Below are 20721 nucleotides of genomic sequence, written 5' to 3' on the forward strand. Positions count from 1 at the left end.
CCAGGAGAACATTTTATAGTATGATGAATACAACAACATGTTTAATGGTGTTTCTGTATTTTGTACATGTGCATATATAAAATTGTGTATCAGTTGCACAAAAATGTAAAAAGGATGCATTTTATTTCCATGTTTGTATACTGTGGATCACATTATGAAGTGTCTATTTTTATAACTCTTTTTTACAACTCTCAAATGTAAAAATGGGTCAAATCTGACTGTGAACAGTATGTAAGGGTTAAAAGACTAAATAACACATCAATTCGATTACAATAAAAAAGGTTGTATGCTTCTGCCAACCAGTGAAGTTCCAGTTTACTGTCTGTCCAGACTGAAGTGAAGATGTTGAAGGAATTTTCAATGATTAGTGTCACCAAATCTGTGTCCAACCAAATTTAAAATATGGTCACAATGTGCCCTTCTGTTCCTCAGTTCTGCTGTTGAATAATGGCCAGAAGTGTTTTACACAATGTTATCATGTAACAGTGAAGTTGACCTTTTGGATATAAAATGTCATCATTTATCCTGTTATTGAAACTTTGTCATAATTAGCATATGAATTCTTGAGTTATGGCCAAAAGGTCACAATGTCCTTAACCTTTGACCACTATTAGTTAATCCTTTAATCCAACAGGAAATTCCCTCAAGGCGCCACTGAGATATCATAGTGACTACAATGAGATGGATGGATGGATATATGATATAATACGGCATTTAATTCAAAATAAATCTCCAAAAAAATAATCTCCACTCTTCCTGTCGCTCCTCCTACAGAAATACACGTTTGTGGCTCTGATGAGTGACATGCTGGAGATCGAGGTGAAAGATAAGTTCGCCAAGAGCCGACCAATCATCAAGCGCTTTCTGGGTCAGCTGATCATCCCCGTGCAGAGACTTCTGGAGGGGCCAACAGCTGAGTGAGTACACACACAGACACACACACACACACATCTACATCACTGTAAACTGTTTGTACTGACAGTGTGTAGATCAATGTGTGTATTTCTTTAAAGCAGCTCCTGCTTGGTGTCACACAGAAAGGGAGAATCTGAGGAAGACCTCTGACCTTCAGCACTTAACCACAGTAACTCAACATAGTTCAGTCGATACCGATCAATAGTTCCCAATCAGCTTATTGTTCAGGCATTGATTTGATATTGATCTACATTGGAGGACATTGTGTACTCAAGTGAACCATGATGTATAGTGCATGTGTACAGTGTTTCCCACTGCTTGATAGTTTATGGAGGTAGGAGGTGGAGCACTGAATCACATACTAATTACACATGGATGTACTATTCTGGTAAACCCTCATATATTTAACACTGAAACACTGTGTATGTAAGTGTGAGGGTACAGTGTGTATACCTGAATATGAGTGTATGTGTGTTTAAAAATGTATCTTGGTTATAAGGTGCAGGTTAGTGTAAGGGTTGGGTTTAGGCATATAGTTTTGATGGTTAAGGTTTGAGTAAGGGACTAGGAAATGCATTATGTCAATGCATTTATATACAAACTTGTATATGTGTTTCTACAGCGATCAGCCAATCAGCTACAGCCTATGTCGTCGCCTCCCTACGGATCATGTGAGTGGACAGCTGCTGTTCAGAGTGGACATCACCTCCACCGGACATGAAGGTGTGTACTTTAGGACTACAAGTAATTATTTATCTATTCATCTTTTGATTATTTTTTCTATTAATTGATTCGTTTTTTGGTCCTTAAAAATAGTTTCATAGTTAAAAAGATCTTCCCTAAGGTTGGTTAAGAGCAGGCTCAGTCATTGACACAAAGCAGGACCTTTAACAAACTGCTGCTTATCACTGATAAACTGACAAACAACATGTTCATTAGAGAGCTTTAGAGGTGAAGCTTGTTTAGACAAGTCAAGGCAAATGTATCTGAATAGCACATTTCAGTTACAAGGCAATATAAGGGATATAAAAGCAACACATGGAGCTAAAATAGAATAAGACAGATAAAAACAGGAGGATAAAAAGATAGTGTAGTGTGAGATATTAACCCTGAAATTGTGATTTAATAAAAAAGTAGTCACAAACAGAAAAGTCATGTGTGTCTGGTGTTTTATAATATTAATAATAACAGGAGGTTTATTTTGAAAGCTCCTGCTCTTTTGTCCAATCACAATCTTTCTTTATCCTTCTCCTCTCCTCAGAAGCATCTCCAGATACAGGTGGAACCATTTTGGGAGGCGCTTTGAACGGTGACCCTGGCAGTCCCTCTGATGATGAAGACCTCCCTCACCCCTCCTCATCCTCACGTGTCACATGCGGCCCCTCACCCACAGGCTCTGACGAGGGCTCCCTGTTAGTCAACGGGGCTTGTTACTACGGCGATGACAGCGTGTGGCGGGAGCCTGGGCAAGCTGGAGAAGAGTATCTGGCTCCTCCGGCTGTGGGCGGCCACACACACCGGCAGGTCTCACTCAATGACTACCTGGATGCCATCGAGGCTCCCAGGAGCCCCGGGGACAGACCTCTGGTGGGGCCTTCGCCAAAACTGCGCTCCAGCTTTCCAACAGACACTCGGCTCAACGCCATGCTGCACATAGACTCAGATGAAGATGAGGAGACGGCAGGACAGCACAGGGACCAATCACAGGAGGCGAAGACTCATCAGACCTCAGACTCATCGAGAGGATCGGCCACATCTGAGTCTCAGCAAGGGAACCAGGGTTCTAATGGGGAGCCACACAGGGCCACTGGAGCTGGAGCCACAGTAGAGGCCGGTTCCCCTGCTGGAGCTGAGCCTGGTGAAGCTGGAGGGGGAGCTGGAGCTTCAGAGAGTACAGCAGGAATCCAAACACAGACAGGAACATCAACTTCTGCTGACTCAGCGGCAGTGAGCGTAGAGGCTGCCGGAGCGTCTGCTGAGGCTGCACACGTCAGTGGAGAAGCCTCCACAGCTTCCAGCTCAGGTCAGGCATTGGGGGCCGAGGCAGCTGCAGCAGCAGGTCCGGGGGAGTCTGTGGGGGAATGTACCTGCCAGCCACAGAGCAGCTGGATGGGTGCAAACCAGGAAGTATCCTGTGGTCCCTCACTTAGTAGTGGCCCACTGTCACCCATTCAGGTGAGTAGTAGTGTAGAACTGAATCTAGACATCTCTGAAAATCTTTGTCAGAGTGTGCCATCAGATAACTAGGACTATCTATCAAACTTTGAAGAATTACATGAGCTCCTATTCCTGACTTCTGACTCCTCTGAATGGTTAAAAGAGTGACGATTGCTCCAAAACTTAAGGAGGGAATACACCTCTTCTCATACAAAAAGTAGAATAAAAACTTGCATAAAACAGTGTGTACATACTGTAGCTTTAAGCATGCTGTAAAGAAACAACTGAGGAGTAAAAAAAGCATCTTACTCCCACTTAAAGATAAGTGTAAAGGCCAATTTATGGTTTCTACATTCCACAGTCTGCAGTCAGCTGTTGACGTGCATGTGGTTCCATACATACCACAGTCTGGTGTCTGCAGACATAGACGTGTCCCACGTGTGTGCACTAGTAACAAGTATGTGATAACTGTCCAGAGTTGTGAAATCTAATCTGTGAATATTACAAACCACTGCAGTGTTTCTCTGATCAGCCTTTAAATGTAATAATCTGTTAGTCCACCTGGTCTGCTGGATCATATTTCATTGTCTCGCCACTAATATAAACTAACAGCCATGTGGACACAGAAAGTATGAATTGACCTTAAGTCTGAATCCAAATGTCCAGAAGTCTGAGCAACTCACAAATGGTCAAATGATTCACAAAACAAGTTTCCACTCTGTTAACCCTCCTCTCCTCTCCTCTCCTCTCCTCTCTTCAGGAGGTGGAGACGAGAAAAGAAGTGGCACCAAAGGCGGAGGAGGAAGGAGCAGAGTCATCGAGCAGTGAGGCAAACGGCCCGGTGACAGCGGATGCTCCGACCAGCAGCAACATAGCAGATCAAGGAGGAGGGACGTCTGAAGCTGGTAGGTAGTAAATCTGAAATATATGTATATACATAAAGTCTGTCTTTAACATCACTCATCATCTCAGAAACCTGGAAATATGCAACAGGTGACCAAACCAAAAAGCCAGACTAGCAGCTACAGTGTCTATTCATATTCAGAATACAATAAAGCTATAATAAAACAGTGTGGATTATACTCAAAACCACATCCTATAAATGTCTCCTGTGCCACATCTGTCCAGTGTTTGTGCACACATTTATGTCAGAACTTCCACAGAAAAATCTCCTTTTAATATAAAAAAAATCTGATAATATCACACACATAGACAATATCCCTTTAATTTGTTTTTAAAAGACTGAAATCATTCAAAATATCATATACGGTAATAGGCCTGTACATGAGCGTGCTTTTATTACGCTACAGGTGCTGAATATGTGCATGCATGTGATGTGTAATTGTACTCTATGGCTGATCCATAGTAAGTTTATCAAGTAACTCAAACTCCTTTTTAATTGCAGGTGCGACAGCCAGCGGGGGGGATGGTCCTGAGGAGCAGGAGGGGGAGGTGTGGAGGAGGAGGCGATCCATGCAGGCCTCTGGAGGAGGCACGGTCCAGAACCACGAGGTGTGCGGGTCCAGAGAGAGTGCGAGCGGGATCGTGGTGGAGAGGGAGGCAGGTGAGATGCAGGGCTGTTTATTTATTATATAATATAAGTATCACATCACATCACATCACATCACACAGGTTCACTCCAGGTCTCCTTAATGGTTGTGACTGAGAGAATCAAGTCATTCAGCTTCAGCTTCTTAACCTCATGCTGTGTTCTCTAACACAAGCTCTGTACTCAGAGTGTGAAGCATATGTACATTAAGTGGAATAGTAACTAAGCTGGTGAGAGGTTAACTAGGCTGAGATAAGTTAATGTTCTTTGTAACACTGGCTTTTTATATGTGGCTTTGCTTTCTTATCTCTTTTTGACTTTATTTTTTTTCCTTTAAGCATCTATCAAACCAAAATATCTGCTTTTTTAAAATTATTATTATTCAAATGTACTGATTCCACCACTCATTCCACTCACTTATTGCACACTATAACACATCTGATGTAAACAGACCATCCCTCTGAGCAGCTTCTCTCCAGGTCACACAGGATGCTCAATCGCTCAGATCAGGCATTATTAATAAAAGACTAGTGTAATTCAGAGCTTTCAAGTTTTCTTAAGCTGCCAAAAAAGCTGATGGATTACACACAGAAGAGTTATTTGTTAAACTGATCCAGCAGCATCAGATAATAACAGATGCTGTAACAGTGCTGTTACATCTGAGAGGGAGATGAACCAGCTGTAGGAGCTGAGCTTGCAGTCGGCACATCTGGCAGATTTTGTAGTTTTGCAGACAGTTGAGAAACTGCTGTAATGTTAAATTCTATGTGCATGTGTGTGTGTGTGTATGTGTGTGTGTGTGTATGTGTGTGTGTATGTGTGTGTGCATGTGTGTGTGCATGTGTGTGTGCATGTGTGTGTGTATGTGTGTGTCTGCAGGTGCCACAGCTCAGGTCAATGGCCACCAGTCTGTTCGCTCCCTGCCATCTGTCCGCCATGACATCAGTCGTTACCAGAGAGTGGATGAGCCGCTACCTCCTAGTGAGTGTGTGTGTGTGTGTGTGTGTGTGTGTGTGTGTGTGTGTGTGTGTGTCCAATATTGCACATTCTATTAAAAGACTTAAAAGCTTTGTCTGCATCAGGATGATGCTCTACTTTAAAGGACAGGTTCACCATTTTTCAAGTGTGTCTTAAAACAACAGTCAGGAGCCCAAATGCATTTAAAGTACTGTAGATGATCAGATTGAGCTTCAGCAGTGTGAGTTAGTCATATAAAGTGATATCTGACACATTTACAGCATCAGATTCCCTCTTAGTGTTTCCCTGTTGAGCTGTGGTGGAAGTATAGTAACAAGAAGACTTGTAAAAAAAACACTGTAACGTTGAAACAGAAAGCTGACGGCTGAAGCTGATATTATAACCAAACTTTGTGGCTTTCATTCTTCTTTTCAGTGTTCACACTTGTTTGTTCCCAGATCCCAAACCTCAGCCTTGTCTTCCTTGTGTGTGTGTGTGTGTGTGTGTGTGTGTGTGTGTGTGTGTGTGTGTGTGTGTGTGTGTGTGTGTGTGTGTGTGTGTGTGTGTGTGTGTGTGTGTGTGTGTGTGTGTGTGTGTGTGTGTGTGTGTGTGTCAGATTGGGAGGCTCGAATCGACAGCCACGGTCGGATCTTTTACGTGGACCACGTGAACAGAACCACAACCTGGCAACGGCCCACCGCTCCCCCCGCCCCGCAGACCCTCCAGAGATCCAACTCCATACAGCAGATGGAGCAGCTGAACCGCAGGTCAGAACACACACACACGCACACACACACACACACACACACACACACACACACACACACACACACACACACACACTGATACAGGCCGCCTAAATTAAAATGTTCCATTATTAGTGCCACCTTCTGTCACCATGGTAACCAAGACACACATACACACCTCTCCAGGTATCAGAGCATACGTCGGACGATAACTAGTGACAGCAGACCAGAGGAGCAGCCAGCCAATGAGCTGCCGACAGATGAGACTGACATGCACCCATCCATCCCAGGTACTCCTCTCACCCCAGTGCATTTTGGTCTATGTAGTCTGTAAAGCACGTCATTGAACTTTAAACATTACCTCACACACACACCTTTTCTGACATTGTGTGTGTGTGTGTTGTAGAGCTGCGTAGAGACAACAACGTGGCTCAGTCCGGCTCCAGGTCTCGCCTCAGCCTCCTGCTTCAGTCTCCCAGCGCCAGGTTCCTCACCAGCCCAGACTTCTTCACTGTGCTACATTCCAACCCTGTATGGACACTTTTTCTTCTCTCTCCCTCTCTTCTCTCTTTTAACCCATCCATCCTTGTTTTCCTCTACTTTTTTATTATAGATCGCAATCTATTTAATCTAGGAAACTCTTCAACATCTACTGACCACACACTTATTTAGGGACTGTACAAAAACTATTAGGATGGGGATCATTACATCTAATATATGAGTTGATAAAAAGACAACTCAGCAATGTGTAAGATTTAACTCATATTGCACTCAGGTTTCATACGATGGGACGGATCCAAAGAAAATATTAGCAATGCAAATTTAAATATACGATTCAGATCTGCTTCACACCCTAATCATTTTTGGACAGTCCCTTACTCACAACAATCAAAGCACATATGTAAGAATGGTGGATAATAATATATAGTGTTTAAGTGGGACAACTACACTTGACAAAACCTCCTTCCTGTTTCTGGTGGATGTGTTTCCTCTATTCTCTGTCTTCTCCCCTCCTCTCTCTGTCTCTGTCCATCACTGTCTGTCAGAGTGCCTACCGAATGTTCACCACCAACACGTGTCTGAAGCATATGATCAGTAAGGTTCGTCGGGATGCTCACCACTTCGAGCGCTACCAGCACAACAGGGACTTGGTGGCCTTCCTCAACATGTTCTCCAATAAGCAGCTGGAGCTGCCAAGAGGCTGGGAGATGAAACACGACCACACCGGCAAGGTGGGGATTGTGTCATAGCTTCAGTCTGAAAGTCTTATATTCTATAAAACCAAATGCTTTATGGGCTGTGGATAAGTTTGAGTCTTAAATTCACTGTTAAAGCTGTAGTTGCCGTTGTGATTTTTTTTGTCTGTGTCTTCATATCAGTGTTAAAAGCCTCAGCCACATTTTTATGCCAGGTTGAGTCATCTAATGTATTAAATGTAGGTATCAGGTGTCACATGCTGCAATTTATGGGCAAAATACATTTTTACCTTTGTCACAGAATGCTTGCTGTGGCACGAAGTTAAAAATAGCACATAATCACCATGCTTATTTGTCACAGTTTACAGATTTACAGCTGTGACACTTGTCCAGCATGTCAATCAATCAATCAATCAATCAACCTTATTATACAGCACCTTTCATACAGGCTGGTGTAGTTCAAAGTGCTTTACCGTTAGTTGACGGACCAAGTGACAACATAAAGAAAAGGAATAAAAAACAAGCAACAACTTAAAAGACATAAATTGAGATCAACGCATGAGATAAATAAATTAATAATTAAATAGATAAATAATAATTAAATAAATAAGTAAAATAAAAGAATAACAGAAACGGTTTATTAAAAGTTAGAGTAAAAAACTAGGTTCAAGTAGATTAAAAGATGAACTTTAATAAAAGCTGGATTTAAACCAGGGATTAAAAAGACAAAAGAAACAAATAAAATCGATACGAAGATAAAACCTATAGAATGATAACAAATAAAAAGATAAAATGTATGGAGGACAAATTATGTATTCATCAATTTTATAATGGATTTTAATTAATAAATAAAAGTAATAAAATTAGAAGGGCAATGTATATAAAAAGTAATAAAATTTGCACTTGCACTTAAATGGCGTGACAAAAACACAAATTATTCCAGCTATCTTAATTTAATATTGTTATAATACATTTCACGTTGTGGGTCAAAGTTGAGCATTTCTGAATCTCTGTGTGTGTTTGTGTGTGTGTGTGTGTGTGTGTGTGTGTGTGTGTGTGTGTGTGTGTGTCTGTGTGTGTGTGTGTGTGTGTGTCTGTGTGTGTGTGTGTGTGTGCCTGCAGCCTTTCTTTGTGGACCACAACTGCCGAGCCACAACCTTCATCGACCCCCGGCTGCCTCTCCAGAGCGCTCGGCCCCCAAGCATCCTGGCCCACCGCCAACACCTGACGCGCCAACGCAGTCACAGTGCCGGAGAGGTCAGCCCCCGACGACTGGTAAGACACGCAAACACACACACACACACACACACACACACACACACAATGGCATTTTTATTGCTATAGAGGACTCAAATATACTGCATTGTTACTTTACAAGCTCAAACTAATTAATCCTTGTCTGTAGGTGGGTGAAGACCCTCGTCACACCGGCCCACCCGTCCTGCCGCGGCCTTCCAGCACCTTCACCTCTGCCAGCAGGGGGCAGTGCCAAGATGTTGTGCCAGTGGGTCAGTACATGCACAAACACACACACTTCAGATATGCTCAACTTTGACCCACATGTTTGTGCTTGCTCCTCTTTTAGCTTACAATGACAAGATCGTGGCGTTTCTACGACAACCAAACATCTATGAGATTTTGCAGGAGAGACAGGCAGACTTTAACCGGAACCATTCACTCAGGTACACACACACACACTTCAATACTACTATATGACACATGCATAGCTACGTACACCAGCTTCTTACTCAGTTTGATGTTGCTATGACAACAGGGAGAAGGTGCAGCTGATCCGCACAGATGGAGTGTCGGGATTGGCCAGGCTGTCGGGAGATGCTGACCTTGTCATGCTGCTAAGGTGAGACCTGCTTTCCTTTCTTCCTTCCATAATTTTTAATGTACTTCTTCCCCGTCTTATTGTATTAGGAGTGTATTATTTTCTCTTAATTTCCTTTATTTCCTTTCAACCCCAGGTCATTCTATTAAATTAATTCAGTTTATCGAATTTCTCTCTCTCTCTCCTCTGCAGTCTGTTTGAAGATGAAGTAATGTCATACGTGCCTCCTCACGCCTTACTTCACCCCAGCTACTGCCAGTCACCTCGGGGATCCCCTGTCTCCTCCCCGCAGAACTCACCAGGTAAGAGGCCGAGACCCTACTCACTAAAATACATCTAGATGCTCATTCATATTGCATAAATCTGTATACATACACACAACCAAAGAGTAGACAGACCCCAAAAATCAAATAGATAATATTGATCATATAAGACATAATGAGCTGACCCCAAAAACAATTGGAAGGGAAATAAAAAGTTGCTATGTGTAATAGATAGAATTTGTTTCATAAAGATGATTGTTCATCATCTTTATGAAACAAAGATGATGAACATATTTCAACGGAATCCATCCGTTGAAATATGCAGAAGAGCTTTTGTATACTGTAGCTAGTATCAATATCACTTCATCCACCTACAGGAGTGACTTATATACAGTGATATAGATGTGATACTCCAGTACAAAGATGTTTGAACCGCTGAGTCAGAGCTCGCTATGAAGCTGGCTGAGTCTCATACACTTGTGAGTTGTAGCTGTGGTTGAGTGGGGGAGAGTGAGACAACCCTGCCCAATTACACAGCGTGTCCTTAAAGTCACTGTCTAACAAGTCATCACTATATTCTGTAGAGCTGAACCTCAGTGAAAAAACACAAACATGTTAAGATAGAATTCAGACTTAGCAGACCTATTCAGACCTCTATGGAGTAGTCTGGATACCTCTGCCATAGATGGATTTGAAAGGTTTTCAAAGGGTATTCTGGGAAATGTAGTTAAATGAGCTGATCTGCTGCTCTTTCTCTCTGGCTGTAGGTACTCAGAGAGCTAATGCCAGAGCTCCAGCACCCTACAAGAGAGACTTTGAGGCCAAACTGCGCAACTTCTACAGAAAGCTGGAAACTAAAGGCTACGGACAAGGACCAGGAAAGCTAAAGTAGGTGGAGTGTGTGTGTGTGTGTGTGTGTGTGACTAAAGAAAACAACTGTCCTCTTGTGTTTCTTTCTGTTCCAATATGCGTCTGTGCGTCTCAGATTGATCATCCGTCGTGACCATCTGCTAGAAGATGCCTTCAACCAGATCATGTGCTATTCCCGTAAAGATCTGCAGCGCAGCAAGCTCTACGTCAGCTTTGTCGGGGAGGAGGGGTGAGTGTGTGTGTGGGAGGCCCGGTTACAGGTGCATGTGTGTATGATCCATCTATGACTCATTCCCAGCTCATCACAGCGGAACACTATAGGTGGACAGTCTGGTTAAAGGGGACATATTCAGCTTTTTGTGATTTTGTTATTTATATACTGACTGTTGACTGACATATTATCAATATTTTAAATAGACGTTTCAACTTTCACATAGCAGAAGCATAGCATATAGCATAAAGTTACACACTACTTGTCTTTAATCACCACTGCTACCAAATCAGAACAATAATTCACCGATAAGATTAAAATGAACACTTTACTCTAAGTTGCCCAGGGGTCTCTACTGTAGTTTAGCGTATTAGCAGCTAATTATCACTATGAACACAAAGTAGATGGGAATGTAGTTATGCAGGTAATTTGTCATAAAACAGAAGACTGAGTAAATATCTGGTGATGCTCAATCTACAAAACTCAACATTAATTCTAGCTTCATTATTGAGTATATCAAAATGACATACAAAGTCAATGAGAAGTAGAAGGAATTGATTCATGTTTATTTTTTGATGATAAGTGAAAAAGATAGTATTGCATAAATATGTAGTGTGTGTGTGTGTATGTGTGTGTATGTGTGTGTGTGTGTGTTGCAGGTTGGACTACAGCGGCCCTTCCAGAGAGTTCTTCTTCTTGGTCTCCAGAGAGCTGTTCAATCCTTATTATGGTCTGTTTGAATACTCTGCCAACGATACCTACACTGTCCAGATCAGCCCCATGTCCGCCTTCGTAGACAATCATCATGAATGGTGAGATTTACCACACACACACTGAAAAACAAACAATGGCAGATATGATTTTCACCATCTTGACTGTTTTGTTGTGTTTTATGGACGTGTGTGTGTGTGTGTTTGTTTGTTTCAGGTTCCGGTTCAGTGGTCGTATTCTAGGCCTGGCTCTGATCCATCAGTACCTGCTGGACGCCTTTTTCACCAGGCCCTTCTATAAAGGCTTGCTGCGCATGTACGTATGCACAAATGCATGCACATACACACTATGAATCATCTTGCACCAAAATCATTTTCCTTGATGTACACACACACTTGGCTCCTTCTTCTGATGTTTAATGTGTGTTGAAATACTAAAGGATACACACACTTACACTCTCTCATTTTCCACTGTGTAGTCCATGTGACCTGAGTGACCTGGAGTATTTAGATGAGGAGTTTCACCAGTCCCTACAGTGGATGAAGGACAACGACATAGAAGACATGCTGGACCTCACCTTCACCGTCAATGAGGAGGTCTTTGGACAGGTCAGAGTGTGTGTGAGTGTGTGAGAGTGTGTTATAGGCTACTTTTGGGGACAAATTTCAGATAACCAGGGACGGCTTGTCCAACCCAATTGGGAAACTGCTGATTTTTAGGTCAGTGGTTAAGCTTAGGGTTAGAGTAAGTCTCCATAAAATGAATGCAAGTCTATGTAATTTACCCAAAAGTGACCTGGGTCAACATGCTTCTGTCTGTGTGTGTGTGTGTGTGTGTGTGTGTGTGTGTGTGTGTGTGTGTGTGTGTGTGTGTGTGTGTGTGTGTCTGTGTGTGTGTGTGTGTGTGTGTGTGTGTGTGTCTGTGTGTGTGTGTCCTTACAGATAACAGAAAGAGAGCTGAAGCCTGGTGGAGCCAACATCCCTGTGTCAGAGAAGAACAAGAAGGAATACATAGAGCGGATGGTGAAGTGGAGGATAGAGAGAGGAGTGGTGCAGCAGACTGAAAGCCTGGTCAGAGGCTTCTATGAGGTACAGCTTTGTGTGTTTAATGTCTTCTTCATTAAGTTCTTTACACTTCTGCATATTTCTATAACAAAATGTAGATAAAGTGCAGCAGATAACCTGTGGTTCAACACACATTCTGGGTTTAATTTTGTGTGTGTGTGTGTGTGTGTGTGTGTGTGTGTGTGTGTGTGTGTGTGTGTTTACCAGGTGGTGGATGCCAGGCTGGTGTCGGTGTTTGATGCCAGGGAGCTGGAGCTGGTGATCGCTGGCACTGCAGAGATCGATTTATCAGACTGGAGGAACAACACAGAATACAGAGGAGGTATGGAATAATAATGTACACATATAATCAAATGTACACATATATATTTTAATTAATAGGAATCCTTTAGTGGGGAAGGCCTTCAGGTGGTTCACTCTTTCAGTGGCTGTGGTGTTATCTGTTCATCTAGCAGCTCAGAGATGGAGAGTTGAAGTTGAATATTTAGTCATTTTATGCAGCAACATCACTTTTAATTGGTCGGGCAAACTGTAAAAAGTATTGTTCAATTAAGATATTGAATGTTTCCACTTTATATTATGAATAGTTAAAGGAGTATTGTTTGGTTACATGACTGAGAAGACTTGAGCATATTGAATTGTTCCATGTGTTTGTGTGTGTTGTGCTCTTTGCTGCTGTACTGACCTCTCCAGTCTCATCTGATCATAGACTCCACATCACAGAAAGCGGTCAGCTCAGTTTGGACAGAAATGTTTCTGGTTGAAGGCTCCACTAAGCTTTGTCCCTTTGGGGGAGGGGATGCTGTCACTGCAGTTACATGGCTGTCATTTTTATCAATGTTCAGGTTACCATGACAACCATATAGTTATCCGGTGGTTCTGGGCAGCTGTGGAGAGGTTCAACAATGAACAGAGGCTTCGGCTCCTGCAGGTAAGTGTGTGTGTGAGACAGAATAAGAGTTATTGCTGATCACACCTCTGGACCTTGTAGCAGCCAATAACGTAATAACTTTTCACCAATAATGTACAGTAATAAGTTATTACATTATTGGCTAGGTAAAAAAAATCCGGGGTGCCAATAACATATAATATACTAATATCACTTTATTTAAGTTTTAGTTGTTGCATATAAAGTTTCACATTTCCATGATGTCACTTAGTCTTACTATTATCTCTTTCAAATATTTGTTTTAAGACTTACCACACATAGAGATTTCATATCATACCATTGTCTGTGTTTGCAAACATGTGCTACCACTTCATTTGGAACTTGAAGAGCAGAAGACCATTCTAACCATCAAGCTAAACAAAGAGTGTGTGTGTGTGTGTGTGTGTGTGTGTGTGTGTGTGTGTGTGTGTGTGTGTGTGTGTGTGTGTGTGTGTGTGTGTGTGTGTGTGTGTGTGTGTGTGTGTGTGTGTGTGTGTGTGTGTAGGGGTTTTATATGTGTGTGTGTAGGGGTTTTATATGTGTGTGTGTGTGTGTGTAGGGGTTTTATATGTGTGTGTTCAGGTCTTTAAGCAAATATTCAAAAGAGTAAGACTAAGTGCCATGGAAGTGTGAAACTTTATATCCAATAAATAAACTTAAATAAAGTCATATCAGTATATCATTATGTTATCGGCTCCAGTTATTACATTTGTAAAGGATTTTTTAAACCTGGCAATAACATAATAACTTATTACATTCATTGGTGAAACGTTATTACATTATTGGGTCAGAAGTTTTATTACCATTCCATTTCAGTTCTTACAAAACTTTAGAAAAGCTAGTATATAAACACATTCTTAAACATTTGGACATGTATAATATACTGTATGAACACTAATATTGATTCTGCTAAAATCACTCTATTTTCCATCTAGTGGACATGATTCATACTGTATTAGTAAAAGGAGTATACAGGAGTATTTTCCTGGAATCTTTCTAAAACATTTAATGCTGTTAATCATGACATTTTACTTTAATTGTATAGATGTGTTTTTTATGGCTATGCCCTTAAATGGCTTAGTAATTATGCACATAATAGACAGCAATATGTTAACATAAATTGTATAGAGTCAGAGAGAGCTATGATACAGTGTGTGTACCACAAGACTCCATTATTGTTTCTTATTTACATTAACAATCTTGCAGCAGTGTCAAGCACTATATGTCTAATATTATTAGCAGCTGATACTAATTAACTTCTTTCCAACATTTATATCTGTACTCATGAATGCAGTAAACAATGGCCTACTTGTACAACTATTGACTGTTTTTGAAGTGTAATGTACTGTCAATTTCCAATATTAATATGTATCAAATATGTCAGTTTATTTTGAAGATCAAAGACATGAGTACAGATTTACCAAAAAGTTTCAAAACATTTCTCATTTGTAATTCTCAGGTAAACCAATATTCAATAAGATACTGTGGAGCCACATTATGGAACACAAATGTTCACTTACTGACTGATTGTCTGTCTTTGCCTGGATTTATAAAATTAAACTCAAAAATACTATAATAATAATGTTTTGTGAATTTATTTATTTTAGTTTTGTATTTAACTTATAATTGTTGTTTTGCTTTATTTTATTTTGCAATGTTTGTGCGTAATATATTATTTAAGTAAATTATATTTGTTTATTTTTTATATTTTACTTTAAAATTTGTATGTTTTATCTCTTATATATGAGTTTTTAAGATAAGCCCCTAGTGGGCGTGTACCTCACCTGCAAATGTGCTTTATTTTTAATTTACTTTTTTTTGTCTGACTTTTATTTTACAAATGTACAATAAACCAATACGTTATTGGTAAGTTATTATGTTATCAGCATCGGCTATATTACATTTTATATGATTAGGTTATCGGTCGTTACTATGTTACTGGCTGCTACTGACCAATCTGCTTCCTCCTTCTCACCTTCCCTTCCAGTTTGTGACGGGGACATCCAGTATTCCTTACGAGGGCTTTGCTTCTCTTCGAGGCAGCAATGGACCTCGCAGGTTCTGTGTGGAGAAGTGGGGGAAAGTCACTGCGCTGCCCAGGTAAATACAGTTTGATGCTGTTATCTTATTTACTGTCATTTTGGGGTCTGATTAATTTGCACATAAACAACAAATTTAATATCATAAAACTAGAGGTGAGTAGATAACACAAAAAAATACTGAAAACAAGTACTCAAAGTAATTACTTGACTAACAATACAAAAATAAAATCAACTTGATGAGTAACAAAGGAAACAATCATTCAATTCATAATCCAAACTGAGGAGTGCACCATCAAATGGTTCACTCCTAAAATTAACTTAAATCAACCTAAGATGAACTCAACAGATGACGAATATTTTTACCTCACTTTTTATTATTATTAAATGTTTTTATGATGTTTTTAGATCTCTTATTAAAATGCCTTTTCTGCACTACACTTTTTGTTTTAGGGAAACACAATTTTGTTTCTTATGTATATGTACTTGAAAAATGACAATAAAAGCTATCTATCTATCAAACACTACAACTATGAGCAACACATTAAAACTACTCCCAAGTACAATTTTAGTATATGCAAATGCAGTAAATCTATCTTGTTAGTTCAAACTTCTGGCCCTAACAACATATACAAATGTTGGTAGAAGCATAAATTGAGTTCAAGTGGAAAGAAAATGCAACCAGCAGAATATCCAACATTTCCCTATCACACACACACACACACACATATCCCTTCTCTCTCTCTCTCTCTGCAGAGCTCACACCTGTTTCAACCGGCTGGACCTGCCACCATACCCATCTTTCTCTATGCTGTATGAGAAGATGCTGACTGCTGTGGAGGAGACCAGCACCTTTGGGCTAGAATGAAACCCTCCAGTCTTTCCCTAGGCTACCCTCAAGGACTAGCAGTATCTCTGTGAAGAAAGGCAGCCATGATCAAAGCTGGAGGATGATCAAACACTTGGATTAAAAGTCTAACTTGTGATCTTGTATTTAAATTATAATGAGCTCTATTTTATATCGGAGGCTTCTAAAACCTTGGAAACAGGAAGCTGCACTCTGACATTTTAATATGTCCCATGTATAGTGGTAAAGTACTTTTTTTGTTGCACATGCACATATTTCGCACAAACTTAGTAATACACACTTTCACCTGTGAGATGTGACGAATTTAGACCCACACTGCCTTCCGGACCAGGATCAAAAGGGCCTGGATTTAACCCATCAGAGACCAGGGTGTTAGGGAAAGAAGAAGCAACCACTGCCTTCACTGAAAATCTAAGTGGATTAAGCCTTTTTTTAATCTAGTTCAGATGGACTTTGAAGGATTTTAAGTCCAGAATGTACTACTCACTGTAGTACAGTGTCTCTTTGTGGCCTGTTGTTGTAACTGCACCTGTGTAGATGGTGCATTTCTCTCTCAAAGCCTTTCCAGGACCACCTGAAGTAAACTTTTTGGTCAAGTTTGTCATATTTTCCACTGAACTTTGCCTGCGGCTGATTTTGTGAGTCCGGACAGTAGCTTTGGTATTGTTGCTATAAGTATTTTCATCTACAAGAACAAAAAAAGTGCTTTTCTAATGACGTGGTGGTGACATGTTGTGATTTGAATGTACGTAAGTTTATAATGTAGATTGTGTGGGAAGGAATTTTTCTATCAGATCTGGCTCTATTGGCAAAAAACAATTTGGCCACCGCTTACTTTGAGTTAATGTGTAGATGAATTACATGCAACCATATCAGTTACTTTGATTGTATTGAAAACTAGCTTTTATTCAGGTCTAAGTTTGTTGAAACTATTCTACTCTGAAGAGCTGTCAACTGAAAGGAAATTGTGAATCCAAATATACAAAATCCATAAAATATCCACCCAGTAGTGGTGGATCCAGAAAAATGTACATGGGGTGGCAGGAGGTGTTGGCAGGGTATACATGACAATTGCAGGTACATTTCCAAAGCAGAGAGAGAAAAGGGGCCAACACCTCTAACTTCCAGTCTTTCTTACCTCTCACTCTGCTGGCCTTCTTCTCATTGGTCCCCCTCTTTTTCCATTTCCTGTCAGGTGGCCAATCCAGCTACTCTGATCAGGAGGTCACAGGTGGTTCAGGGTGCAGACTGTAAGAATTTAAGTTGCTATAATCAATGTTTTTATAAAAGATCAAATGACAACACCAACTCAAAGCTCTAAAAACAAAAGAAAGAAAGATATTGACCACCACCTATGATTGCTGGATGTGTAAGTAAATTCTGCTAAATTTGCCAGCTTGTTTCTGCTGCCCCCAAATGGTCAAAAAATGGTATTGCAGCAGCTTATTAAAACACTTAAATTATGTTCATCCAACTCTTTGGTATTAATTAGGATTAGAGATGGTATTCAATAGCATATTATTGGATTAAAATCCAGTGTCAAATCCCTTATTGAATGTTATTCTGTTTACCTTTCAACAAATCTAATTAGTGAAAGTCCCTCCTCTGAATTGGGACTAGCGAACAATGTAACTTTTGGCTAATGGCATGATTATGCACACGCTCTGATTATTGAGCATCATCAATAACGTTCTGTTTCTTGCTTGTATCAGTACCCCTACCACCCCAGCCACACACACACCCAGATCACAGCTGAAATAACACCAAGCTCAATGCAGCTATTGCTGTCAAACAACACAAAACTGGACATCTGATTCTCAGCTGCCATTTTAAAGACCAATTCTTCATGAAATTGTGGAAAAGGACCTAATCATCCTGAGACATCCAGTAATACCAACTGGCATTGAAATGCCTTCTCAGCATATTCGCTGTTCCTCATTAGAATACATTTTCTTATCTTGTTATTCACAATAGAATAGATTTTTCAAAAAGAAAGCGCCAAATGATTGAGCATGTTCTCTTCTTTATTTACACTTGTGTTGTTGTACAACTTGTGTATTTGTATGGCTGAAGTTCACACACACACACACTGTATAAACAGTAAAGTCTTTTTCTGACATGAAGAGTTGAGCTGAAGAGTTCAACTCTGACACCATTTAATAGTCCTAGATTTGCACTTGTCATAATTTAAATATTGCATTAATGAATTGTATCAACTTCTTATTAATGTTTCTGTTAATTTAAGTCAGGTTGTCTAGTGGAGTTCATGAGGTGCTTTCAGACCAGAGTCACTTTTTCATAGTTCTTAGAATGCCATTTTTAGGGACTTTTTTAGCTCCTACTTCATGGTGAGTAGGTACTCTTGGAGCACGAGAGGAACTCTGAGTGACATAAGGGTACAGTGATTGGTCAAATACATGAGCCAATAGAGAACTGGCAACCATCCTTCTTAATATTTTTAACACTAGCCTTTTTTCATATATTCCTTTTATTGAGAAATCGAACAGTGACAACTTGAATCCTTGAATGGTCCATTTATAGCCTGGATTTATAATACGACCGTACACTAAGTTATGTCTTGCTACACTGACTAAATCAGACATATCTAAAAGCCTGTTATTATTAGCATGAATGTTCAGCTTCCTACAATTCATCATATAGATGTTTATACATACATAATACAATTCAGAAAGGTAAACCTCACAGAACATTTAAAGTTTTTCAAACTTTACATTTTTATTTAACAAGCAGACTATCATCCAAACTTTGTGTATACTCTTAATATTAGCCTTTTTCTCTAAATACTAGAACCATGACACACAGCTTCCATCACAGTGTCCTCGTTATTGTTTAATGCAGAAATAATGTTGGTTTACCAATTGCTGGATTGTGTCACTTGGGTTCCTATTAGCGGTGCAAACGCAAACTCAAAAAAGCCCTTGAAGGCATGTAGTTCTCAGAGTCCCCAGAACTAAACTGGTCTGAAAGCACTTATTGAGAACTGAAAGCAGGCACACAGTCAACAGTTAAATCCCATACAGCTCTTGTAATAGAAAAGCATGAACTTTTTATATAAAACCAATTTTCAAAGAGCTTTCAGTCAATCTTTTTCTCTTTCATACAACGAGACAGTTACCGTCCTCTTCACTCATATTCCCCTGCACTATGAATGTAAGCACGCCTTGTACTGCCACATGGAACTACAGCTGTCGGCATTGAGGATTACACCACTCAAAAGTCAACTGGGTCCTGAGCTAAACCTTTCTCAAGGCCTCATGTATGGAAGCCCATTAACGCCAAGAAAAAGGAAAAGAATGCATGAAATATTAGGCAAGATAAAAGTACAAATTCTCTTGGTAAAAGTAAATCTTGACATACTAGGATAAAACTATGGTGAGATATGAAGGTAAATCAAAACTCAATTCTAAATTAGTATACTTTTGAATTAGTGTCAAAATGTTTCCTTAGTATATTATCTATCTGACCTATTAGAAAAATCCTACCTTTTTAAAATTGTCAACGTCGCTTCTTAGGAAGTCATGAGTTTCCAACGATTTTTTTTTATATTATATTTTTTTTTGACTAAATTTGACATTTCAAAAACTTGTTGAATTGGCTATGAAATTCTAAGTTTTATTTAGATCATGCATAATATTTTGTCTTTTTTCTGGATTGTAATGGGCTTCCACATAACCAAAGTTACTACAGATGAGGACTTTCTGTGAGTATGCCATAACAAATAAATAAATATATGCAAAGTCAGGGTACATTTTAAATGTTGAAACTGATTTTGATCAAGTCCTGGAGCTACAGTTTTCCTTATTTATGCTATTAGATAATGAAAGAATGAATACAAACAAGCATTTCTCCTGCTTGAAGTTTCGTTAACAGTCTTTAAATTTAATGAAATTTAAATTTTCACATTAAATTTGGATCGAATTCCAGTCTCATATTAAGTGTTTCTATTTTTTCCCCTCACTGAATGCATGCCCTCTGTCTGTCTGACCAGATTGTACCAAAGTTCTGAGACTGAAGCGGCTGCCTCACTTCTAACAACCCAACACTATTTCTTGTACAGTCCACATCAATTTTAAATATGAATGTTTGCAGCACTTATCTCCTAAAATAAAATTTACTCTCTCTATGCAAGCTATTATTTCTTCTTTTCATGTCACGTTGACTGTAATTCAACAAACAGGGCAGGATAATAAATGGAAATTGATATTTGTGTTGTGTGTTTTTTCTAGTAGGACTTAGCACAGATCTATATTGTGCAGGAGGGAAGGAGGGTAAGATACTCAACATTGCCAGACAATATATGATGTACACATCATCACTATGTCACCATCCTTTATTTTTTCTCATAACTTTTTGTATAATTGTTATTTTGGGAGTTTTACTTTTTCAGTG

General features: G+C 39.8%; 1 protein-coding gene across 2 annotated transcripts in view; it reads left to right on the top strand.

Annotated features, from left to right (window-relative positions):
• The window catches only part of hecw2b (HECT, C2 and WW domain containing E3 ubiquitin protein ligase 2b), a 29673-nt gene extending 9167 nt beyond the window's left edge, over nucleotides 1-20506 (top strand). Inside the window, exons 6-30 of one of the 2 annotated variants that reach the window (XM_053314412.1) lie at nucleotides 775-917; nucleotides 1538-1638; nucleotides 2177-3090; nucleotides 3833-3977; nucleotides 4478-4636; nucleotides 5501-5602; nucleotides 6195-6345; nucleotides 6511-6614; nucleotides 6731-6855; nucleotides 7371-7556; nucleotides 8643-8795; nucleotides 8926-9028; nucleotides 9106-9202; nucleotides 9295-9378; nucleotides 9550-9659; nucleotides 10388-10508; nucleotides 10606-10719; nucleotides 11361-11513; nucleotides 11629-11727; nucleotides 11891-12020; nucleotides 12354-12500; nucleotides 12684-12798; nucleotides 13322-13407; nucleotides 15392-15504; nucleotides 16200-20506. In XM_053314412.1, the coding sequence (XP_053170387.1) occupies nucleotides 775-917; nucleotides 1538-1638; nucleotides 2177-3090; nucleotides 3833-3977; nucleotides 4478-4636; nucleotides 5501-5602; nucleotides 6195-6345; nucleotides 6511-6614; nucleotides 6731-6855; nucleotides 7371-7556; nucleotides 8643-8795; nucleotides 8926-9028; nucleotides 9106-9202; nucleotides 9295-9378; nucleotides 9550-9659; nucleotides 10388-10508; nucleotides 10606-10719; nucleotides 11361-11513; nucleotides 11629-11727; nucleotides 11891-12020; nucleotides 12354-12500; nucleotides 12684-12798; nucleotides 13322-13407; nucleotides 15392-15504; nucleotides 16200-16311 (3867 nt within the window). In that variant the 3' untranslated portion in view covers nucleotides 16312-20506. The remainder of the gene's footprint in view (nucleotides 1-774; nucleotides 918-1537; nucleotides 1639-2176; nucleotides 3091-3832; nucleotides 3978-4477; nucleotides 4637-5500; nucleotides 5603-6194; nucleotides 6346-6510; nucleotides 6615-6730; nucleotides 6856-7370; nucleotides 7557-8642; nucleotides 8796-8925; nucleotides 9029-9105; nucleotides 9203-9294; nucleotides 9379-9549; nucleotides 9660-10387; nucleotides 10509-10605; nucleotides 10720-11360; nucleotides 11514-11628; nucleotides 11728-11890; nucleotides 12021-12353; nucleotides 12501-12683; nucleotides 12799-13321; nucleotides 13408-15391; nucleotides 15505-16199) is intronic. The other variant, XM_053314413.1, reaches the window with a different exon arrangement.
• Nucleotides 20507-20721: the final 215 nt, after the last annotated feature.

Source organism: Scomber japonicus, chromosome 24 (genome assembly GCF_027409825.1).
Source record: "Scomber japonicus isolate fScoJap1 chromosome 24, fScoJap1.pri, whole genome shotgun sequence".
Taxonomy (NCBI): domain Eukaryota; kingdom Metazoa; phylum Chordata; class Actinopteri; order Scombriformes; family Scombridae; genus Scomber; species Scomber japonicus.